This window comes from Pteropus alecto, unplaced genomic scaffold, assembly GCF_000325575.1.
Source record: "Pteropus alecto unplaced genomic scaffold, ASM32557v1 scaffold8, whole genome shotgun sequence".
NCBI classification, from domain to species: Eukaryota; Metazoa; Chordata; class Mammalia; order Chiroptera; family Pteropodidae; genus Pteropus; species Pteropus alecto.
The window spans coordinates 2,128,015-2,138,309 of record NW_006494609.1 but is presented as its reverse complement, the minus strand read 5'-3'; the positions used below and the strand labels follow the sequence as shown (position 1 = coordinate 2,138,309).

The window sequence follows — 10,295 nt, the reverse complement described above, 5'->3', positions numbered from 1 at the left end:
AGGAAGATTAAGTAGGGGCAGAGGTGAAAGGAGAATGGAACAGGCCGCAAAGACAGATTCATTCTACTTTGTCATTTGTTCTCATCAGCCTGGTCAACTGAAGCATGCCAGAGCTTCCTGTATTCATGTGTTCCCTGCTTTGCCTCTTTCTTAGTAGGACTTATGAACCACTGTGGTGGGGAAAATATGGAGTTGCATAGACTTAGAGGTTTATTTTTCAAAGGATGACCAAGAAATCCATTTTGCCATCAATCCATAAATACAGTGCAATTTCCCAAAGCTCAGTTTACAAAGGAAGAAATTTAATAAATAGTTGAAGATACCTTGATTGAACCCCCAGGTTCTGTGAATAGACTCATGGAATTATAAAGAAGTGGTTGCCTAGTAACCAAAATAAACAACTTTGGAACCTAAGAAACTAAGGAAGGTTTAAGATGCAGAACCTTGCTTCTCCCTTTGAAGATTGTGTTGTGGGAGGCCATTTTGGAGGTATTTCAAACACTGCTGTTTTAAAAGGAGCTCAGCAGCAGCTGAATGATGGAAGGCAGTCTGGAGTAGTTGGAAAGATCTTGGATTAGGTGTCAGAAAGGTCAGTATTGCTTCAGAAGCTAACTAGTCCTGTGATCACAGTCGCATCTCTTCTCTCTGGGCCTCGGTATTGAAATATGTAAGATAAAAGAGCAGGAACAAATCATCCTTACAGCAGAGTTTCCAGAGTAATTTCAGGAGACAGCACTATATCCGTGAGTGCATGGTGAGGAATGAGAATTAGAAAGTAGAGGAGAAAAAATGAAGGAACTTTCTGACTAGAGAAACAGCAGAGAGAAGGGATTTGAAACGAATCAGGTTAAGAGGCTGTATTCCCTGATCCCACTCTCCCCACTAACTAAGCTTCCTTCATACATCCCACAAATACCTCTTGGGGCTGAGGTTTCTTTAATGTGTATAAAAACCTCTGAGAGCTTGTTAAAATGCAGATTTCTAGGCCTCATTTGCAGCCTACTGAATCAATATTCTGGGGTGTGCATTTTAACAAGCTCCTTAGGTGCTCTTGATGCAGTGTCCTTTAACCATATTTAACGCTGTCCTAGAAGCTGTCCCCTCTTGGGCCCTACCTTAGAACTTCAGAATCTGTGGGTGGAGGTGAGACTGTATTACTTTTTACTGTGCTATGGTTTATTCTTTTTTCGCCTTTTTTCTGTGGCAGTTTCTACTGCTTTAATGACAAGGAAAAAAGCAAGACATTATTCTTTATAGCACACATTATTCAGCCCACTTCAACTATTTCTGCGGAATAATGGTACCAGACCCAGGGGGTGAGGGTAGGGGACTGAGAAGGTGAATAGAGAGTGAAACTAAATGTGGAACCTCTGAGATACCACCCATTTTAAGTCTGGATTCTTATACCACGTTTTAACTGGAGGCATGTGGCTTAACCCTTCCAACCCCACACCTGCCTGTCCACCTAAGTTCCTAGAAGGGCAGCAATAATGCTGGCGATTGCTACTTACCAGATTACAGGCCTCGTCTGCAGTTATGCCAGGTTTGAATAACTGTAGGATGCCATTTATTCAATTTCTTATGTGGTCAGTGCACAAAAGCACCTGAGACCTGCCACTCTGCTTTTGGTTCTTAAGGGGTGTTTGCTGAGAGAGAGGACTCTGCCTCAAAATGTTGGTCTAAGTAACATTTGTGGATAATATGGAGTCTCACAAGATTAAAAATTAAAATAACTGGTATGGACTATAAGTAATTTATAAATTTGTGTCTGACATAGATAGGTCAAGGAAGAGTTATGGAGCAGGCAGAAATTGAGCTGGCCCTGGAAGAATGGGTAGAATTTGTGTCAAGTATGGAAGAAAGGCTATTTCATTTAGAGGACACAGACAGAAGCTCCACTCTGTGAAGGGAGGAATACTCGGAGAAGAGCTAGGACACTCAAGAGGTCACATGTCAGGACAAGGTCATTAACTGGAGGTCCTTAACCATTAACAGGTCACACTTGTGGGGAACCCCAAATGCCAGGCCGAGCGATATAAGACTTTGAACAGAGAGGAAGCAACGTTTGAAGAAAAACTGAAAGCACGAGCTACTCCTGGAAAGGGGATAAAGGGCTATGCTTTGGAGACAACTGTGAGAATTGAAAGCAAAGATCTGATACAAAAAATACTTAGAGTGCTGCACCATTTCTTTCTTTTGTCCTTCTAATTCACATGACTTGCTGTCCCCCGCTCATCTGTCTTCCAAGTTCTTTTCTTTCTGTACTGCTATGGGCTACCAATTTCTACCGACCTAGAACGCTCACTAGTTCCTCCCCTTCCTTTAACAGGTGACTGGTCACGCTTCCTGGCCCTGCCTCTGGACCAGGCAGTGTGGAAGGAAGCATTTGCTGGGGAAACGATGACCAGGACCCAAAGGGAAAAGAACTTTCTCCCCTACTGTCTCCATCGGTCACTACCCCCACGGCTGGCATGGGGCATGATTTTCTACTTAAAACCAAGAAGCAAGGAGGAGTGCACCTCCGTCTCCAGCGTGCCTCCAGTCTTTGACTTCAGCCCACAGTACTGTGCGCACCTCAAGAACCAATATCTGAAAAAGGCTGCTTCAAACCTTACCTTCTCTCGGGAGGTGGTGTGGCAGCGAGGGCTGCCCAGCATTCCTTACAGCCATTACAGCTTTGACCATGTGTACAATGCAGACAACATCATCCAAGTTCCTCACATCAGGAAGGCCCGACCTGACAAACCTGTCAGCTTTAAGTTCTTGGATTCTTCGGGTCCTTCGGCAAGGGTTACCTCCCAGGCCACGAAGACAGAATGCTCTGCCAATCTTAAGAAGCCAAAGAAATCAAACTCAGCACGCACAGTCCAGGAAACATCTTGTGTTCACAGTCTTCATCCCTCAGGGGATTCAGACACACTGAGTCTGTCACTTTCTCCAGATATGAACCTAGAAGAGAGGGAAGCCTGGCTTCCTCCTCCTGAGAAGGAGGCCAGAGCCTGGGAGGCTCTCGTGCTGGAAAAGCTGAACAAGCGCACTGCCCGATGGATCCAGAACAAGCGTCCTCTAAGGCCTGGGGTGTCTCCCAACAAGTGGCAGAGCTTCTTGCGTCAGCAATATGACTGGAGCCACATCCGGGATGAGCTCACTTCTGCCAGCGACCTGGAGCTCTTGAAACAGCTGGAGGAAGAAGAGACAGCGGATTTTGAGGATCGAAGTATCATCGTGCCCATCCAGGAAAAAAAGGAGCCAGAGCTGCTGCTTCCTGTTTATTATAGGTAGGCTGGCTGGGCCTCAGACATGCCTTTGAGAATCCTTGGCTCCCCATCAAGGATTCCCTGGGTAGGCTCACACTCATTTCACAATGCACTCTCTGATCAGCCTCTCGTATTCTCCACCACTAATCTGCTAAGACTTCCATAAAGTAAGGTTTCTCAGCCTTGGCACTACTGATACTCTGGGTTGGATAATTCTCTGTTGTGGGAGGCTGCCCGTGCATTGTAGGATGTGTAGCAGCATTCCTCTGATGCTAGTAGCAGTCCCCAGTTGTGACAACCAAAGATGTCTCCAGACATTGACATATGTCCCTTTGAGGGATAAAACTGCTCCCTGTTGAGAACCACTGCCTTTAAAGAGATTGGTTCTCAGCCTTTCCCTTTCTGGTAATCCAGTTTCTATCCAGGTGCTTCCAGAAATGTGTCCATGGTGAGAATGAGGAAGGCAGAGCCCTCATGGGTCTTGAGATTTGGTCCTGCCTCACTTCGAATAAGCAGCCAGCATGTCACTGACTCAAAAACTGACTGGCAGCAGGAGAGAGAAGTAAACAACCTGAGAGAAGAGGATTACTGTGCATTTCTTAGATTGCTTCCTTCTCATTGATAGCTAGAGGGAAGACTGGAGCTATTATAATATCTGATTCTAAAAAGGGAAATAAAAGTAAGCGGAAACCCGTTTACTTATTCATTGGACAAAGATAAATTGCATTCCCACTACTTTCCAGGTATTTTGTAAAGTACCAGCAATGTAATGTAAATGAGACGGACATGGACCTATCCTTTAAAGAGCTTACAATCTGTCCACTGGAGGTGGGCAGATATTAAAATAACCACACACGTAATAAAGTGAGGTAATGTAGGAGGTGGGTTCCCTTCCCCAAGTCCACGCAAACTCTAAGGGCACCGATGTTAAAGAAGGGTACTGCTGGGAGGATGTCCACTCCGTCGTGCTGTCCAGTGGCTGCAAAAGCAGTGGCTCAACTAGGTGAGGGGGGAGGTGGCTGGAGACAGGCCCTTTTGGCAGCTCTTCAGCTGGAACCTTGGAGGCAAGGTTAGTAGTTAAACATAGGTGTTCTTTAAATGCCCATTATGAGCTGAGTTTAAAGAGGAAAGGGAATGAGCTGTGGATCTGTTGGAAAGGGGAGGTCCATCTGCTACATTTCCCCACCTTGTCTCCCTCTCTCACTCCTGCCAAGAATGCCCAACTACTTATCGCAAGTGCAGAGATTAGAAACTATGTCTGGCAACAATAAGACCGCGGAGGATATCAGTGGACAGAGGAGCATCTGCCAGCCCCCAAAGAAGAGCTACTTCCGACAGATGAATGACCGAGCTGGAAAGTTTGCTTACTCCACAGACAACACCTTTGAACAGGAGATTTACTTCGGTAATAGAGCTGGGTGGGGGCTGTGGTGGGCATGGAATAAGGAGGTGGAAGGTAGCGAGGGGATAACACAGTCATGGGTATGGATGAAAGTTCCTGGATGACCCAGGTGCTTATAGTTAACATTCCCTGGTTACTTGCACAGGAGCTGGATGTGTTTTTTTTGTTTGTTTGGTTTTTTTTGGGGGGGGGGGCGGTGCACACAAGAATCTGGTGGGGAGGAAACTGTTCTCCCTTTCCCCACGCTACTCTATCCCTCTATCTTACCAAGGAGGCAGTAGAGGGTGGAACTGTAAAGCAAGACTTGGCTTTGGAAACGAGCTCCCTCTTCTCCCTCTCTCACTTTGAGATATTCCTCCACTGAAATGCTATACTGGAAAAAAAAAATCAGGCTTTGGAGTAAAGGACATCTGAGTTTAAATCCTGGCTTAACCTCTTCCTACTAACCTTCAGCAAATTATATAATCCCCCTGAGCCTATGTACCTTATTAGTAAAACAATATTAACAAAAATGCACTTCAAGTAAGAGCAGACAAGAAAGCATCTATAATGCTTCTTGCCAAATGCCCAGTAAATGTCCACTACCTTCCCCTTCCATCTTACTATCCTTGAGATGCCTAAGCTTCCAGGATACACAATCTAGGTCTGCATGCTCCAAGCTGTTTATTCTTTTCTACCCTCATGTTGTTCCTAAATTGCTGTCAACTGAAACTCTTTTTAAATGCCTAACAAAATTATTCAGACGAAGGTATTTATGACTGATGAAATGAATTAGGTAGCCCTTTATTAGTATTTAGCTTTTCATAGGGACCAATGCCTATCAGGTAGCTAGACAGGTTCTGCTTTGGCTTCCAGGGCTCTGAGGTCACTAACTCATATTTCCAAGCAGTGGTCACCTTCAAGAGATGTCCCCAAACATGGCAGTCATGAATCATAGGGGCTAAAATGATCCTGGTGATTGAAAATCCAGAAAGAAGAAGGAGGAGGGTGCTGGGGACTCATTTATCTGTTTACAGATAACGTCCAGGTTATTCACAAGATTGGTGGAAAGAGAGACCAAATTTTCCTGGAAAACCGCAACCAGTACAACAAGCAGCTATCTAAGGTCTTCCCTGAAACCCCAGAAAAGTGGACTTCCCAGCCAGTTCCGGAAGCACGTAAGCAGGAAGCCGATATGTTAATTGGGGTAAAGATGGAAGTGTGGCTATTTCCTTTAGGCCTCTCTTCATTGGGTGGGCACCAGCATCGCGGGGGACTAAAAATCATCTCATAAACTACTAACCGAAACTAGGAAGAGCCTTTGTAGAGCATCCATTCAGATGAAATCCGATAAAACTTAGGTGTAATAAAGAGGTTTAGAGCCAGTAATTACCAGTAAGGCAGATCCTATCTTAATGCTTCCAGGCAAAGTATATCAAACCCTTGATCCTGCACTCTGCCCTTTTTCCTTGGGCTGGCTCTACCTTCCCACTCCTTTCTCAGGCCCATATATGCTTCAGAGTCATCCTCTGTTTTAAGTTTCTGTTTCACATGTACATCTTTCTTCACTCTGTAAGACAGACAAGATAGAGGGAAGAGAAGTAGCCAGGAAATGAACTTATGGAACAAAAAATGGCCATCCTCCAGAGACTATGTCTCCATTTCCCATGACTCTTCTTTGCAGTATCACTGTTCAGATGGGCCCCCTGGTGTGTAGAAATGAACTAGCAGCAGTACTGACCCATTCTTTTCTCTACCAGCCCCAAACCTGTCTCCAGTGCTGCCTGGCTAGGCAAGAGTCACTAGAATAGAGGAGGTGCTAAAGATGGCAGCCAAGCACAGCTTCCCCAGTGCTCACACACCCTCTTTCTTTGTTGGGGACCACCATTATAAAGCAGTAGAGGAAGCACCCCAGCAAAGCCTTGGGTTGGGTCTTGGCAAGTCACCTTCTGGAGAGTTCAGTTGCTTCATTAAAACAGATAGTAATCGTTCCTAGAGCAAGGAACTTTTGTGGTACTTATTGACACTTAGAGGTGATTTTCTTAATGTTTTATAAAACAATACGGGCTGTACAAACTCAAGGCATTATTATTAGTACACTACCTTCCCCATAAGCCATGTCCTTTCCTCTGAGAATAAGCCAATTCAGAGACAGAAAGTGGATCAGTGGTTGCGAGGGAGGAAGAAATAGGTATGGGGTTTCTTTTGGGGGTGATGAAAATATTCTAAAATTAGATAGTGGTGATAGTTACACACTCTGCAAATATACTTAGAACAACTGAATTGTATATACTTTAAAAAGATGAATTTTCTAGCACGTGAATTCTATCAATAAAGCTATTTTTTTTTTTTAAAAAAAACCCTCTGAGAATCCTACTGCATTCGCAGAAGCTTCACACCCATCTCACTTGTTCCATAGGTACTTTTTCCCAGTGGTGCTGGATGCCTGCCTTTTCCCCACCAGAACACAGAACATTTAATGAGTTGATGCTGTAGGATTTTTCACATCAAACATTTCTTTTAAGATAATATTTGAAATTGATCTGAGGGAAGTAAAGTCAGAATAGTTATATATACACACACCTTCATATAACCATTTTATTCATCATTTCATCTTAGGAAATGTTAAGTATGAAAGAACCTGGAAATAATAGAAAAATTCCTGGGGTTAGATGTTGGTAGATTTTTTCCCTCTCCATTTTGATGGAATTGAAAAACTTTGATGATGATTTCTTTAAAATGATAAAAATTCTTAAGATACAAACTATACTTATTACTACATAGCCTTTAATTTCCCCCAGATCATGATAGAAAATTCTCTAGTGTGCCCAAACAAGCATTACGGTTCCCCTGCACCAGGCACAGGTTTTAGGGTACAAGTTTAAAAGGCACCATTTGTTCCCGCCAACAAAGCGCACTGCTGCACCTTTTGTCTCACAGAAAAATCAAAGGGTTGTTTCTTTGTGTGCTCCTTTCGAGATGACTTTTGATGTGGAAGCTGGCTACTAGATGTATTGCTACCTGACTAGAAGTCAAAGGACTGGAAGTAAAATAAATGTTGGCTGTTATACATGTTTATTCCCACAGAGGTTAAATATCAGAGATTCAAGACTTTCTCACCATATCCATTTTAACTCCCTGAACAGGGAATTTAGGAGGGAGGGAGTTAATTCAACTACTTATCACTCCTTGGGAGGGATTTCAAGCAGGCTGGGAGAAGCAGGGAGTGTCATGTGACTGCACACATCCTACACTGCAAAGGAATGAAGCCCTGAATGGCGTGACTGAGTTCCCCGCCAGTGTGACGAAGCGGGGTGAGGACCATTTAGAGGCTATAGGGATCTGAGCCTAAACTGCCCTGGAGTCTCACAGGACTTTTCTTCTTTACATTAGAAGAAATGGTATTACCTTCTTTGTTTAAGGGAAGGAACTGATTCAGAGCAAATCTAAATGTGTTAGAGTTAGAATGAAATCTTGGAAGAAACAGAAAGGGCTGATAGTGACAGATAAGAACATGAAACTGAGAAGCGGTGTAGCAAATAATAAATTTAATGATCTGGAAATATTTTTTATCTGTTTTGCCTTCTCCTTTTCCATACAACTACTCCTCTGAGAAAGAGGCTTTCTGAATCTGATACCAGGGAGAACAGTAAGCCTAGAAAAAACTATAACTTTTTATATAACAACTATAGTCATATATTATCTTGTTCTCAAATTTCCAACTGTTATTTGTCATAATTAGGAAAAACCCAGAAATGCCAAAACTTTTAAAACGTAGCAGCTTATATCACCATTCCTCCTCTCACATTAAAAAGAAAACTTAATTAGGAATTAATAACCAATTTTACTCTACTTTAAATTATAATATGTCAAATATTGAATTTTATGAGCATACCCTATTACATATAAACATATTTATATTCCTAAAGATTTATTAAACTTATAAAAAAGTTTGTAAATATCTCAGCTTTTCTCCCCCATCATCACGGCTTTATCATGTCTCTCATCAGGACTTTTCCTAACTCCCTATGGGAGTTGTACTCAGTTCCCTATACAATCACAGGAAAGTTTGCTCTTGGGAATTTTGTTCTGCTTTGCTCTTAGTCAAGAATAGGAATGTGATGTTAGCTGGAAGCACAAGGCCTAGAAGAGTGGGATGAGAATATCTCATACTGCCAAACTGCACAGCTTATAGGCCTGTGAAAGGAGCTCTCCGCTGGACTGCTTTGCCCACTCCGGCCAAGGATCTGCTGCTGCAGGTGGGTGAAGAGGACCTGCCTACTAAGACCAAGAAACTGAAGACACAGGCAGAATCACTGGAGGCTATAACTTGGCAACTTGTGGTCCTGCGGAGGATGCTGCAGGAATGGAAGACTGCCTGGGCTCTAAGTAAGAGAAGGGGGCGCGTCCAGAGATATCAGTATGTATTTGTGAGGGGGGAGGGTCTCACCTTGTACTAGAGTTTCTCGATCTTTGAAAATCAATCTCTGTTGTGAAACATAATAATCTGGTTGCCTTATCAAGGTTAGACAAGACAAAAGCCTTTCACACAACGCTAGTTGACATGTATCTGGGTGCTTTTTGCATAGGTGGGTTTTACTTCAGTGATTTGTGAAAACTCACTATATTGAGAACTCTTCACAGGCAGGGACTTTAACTTACTGACTTCTGGAACTTTATGCTCAATAAATGACACATGAAGAAAAGGATGAACTATGCTGCCCAAGCAATGGAAATATAATGATCAAAAAACCGGTAGTTGTCTATGGTATAAACTCTGCTCCAAAATTCATTTGGGGAATTGAGATTATCATATATCTCTTTGCCTCGAGAGATATGGGGGTAGAAGGTAGAGTGCCTGGAGCAGAGTAAGGGTCTAGTAAGGACTGCTGAAAGCTACAAGATCTGAGGACTCAAGGGCTGCTGCTTTTTAGACCATGAGAAATGAGGTTAGTTCAGGAAAAAGGGGCAATCCACCTTGTAAACTGGATCAATAAACAAAAAATGGTGGAAAAAGATACTGAATAAAAACTACTAGTAGGGAGCAACTACAGATGGTGGGAAAACTGAAATAAAAGCTTGATACCTGCAAAGAGAGCAGTTAGCAATAAAACAAGGAAAACCTTGAAAGCCAGATGGAAGAGCCCTCAAAAGCAAGGAAACCTAATGATAACCACAATCATTATACTTGAGTCTTTATTATCTTGCTAGGTTTTTCACTAAACTTTGTCTAGTTAACTCACTTAATATTCAGTATAGTAGCTTCATAAAATTTTATGAAAAATTTTAAGCTCAGACAGGTTAACTAACTTATCCAAGGTCACGCAGCTAATAACTTATTCCAAACCAGGTATGTCTGATAACAAGTTGCCCTTAACCAGTTTTATTGTGCACTATTTTCCAAATGGTAACAGTGAAGAGTTCTTATAGCAAAGAGAGATAGAATATAGGATGGGATTGGGGGGAGTTTTGTTTGGGAACTGACCAAGAGGATACACAGATCATCAGAGTATTAACTTTTCCAAGGATCCCATCTCTGGGGCCCTTTATTCTTTTGAGCTAATGTTTTGCTTGAATAGTCCTGGTGGGAAAGAGACCTCGTCACCTGCCTGCAGCACAATATCTAACCCTAACCAGGTGCTTCTCTTCTCTTTCCC

At 42.9% G+C, this 10,295-nt stretch overlaps 1 protein-coding gene across 1 annotated transcript in view; it reads left to right on the top strand.

Moving 5' to 3' along the window:
- The first annotated feature begins 2,166 nt into the window (after positions 1-2,166).
- The window catches only part of HEATR4 (HEAT repeat containing 4), a 50,575-nt gene continuing 42,446 nt past the window's right edge, over positions 2,167-10,295 (top strand). The window contains 4 exon segments of the mRNA XM_015599746.2: positions 2,167-3,278; positions 4,472-4,662; positions 5,676-5,816; positions 8,827-9,027. Of these exon segments, the coding sequence (XP_015455232.2) occupies positions 2,401-3,278; positions 4,472-4,662; positions 5,676-5,816; positions 8,827-9,027 (1,411 nt within the window). The 5' untranslated portion in view covers positions 2,167-2,400.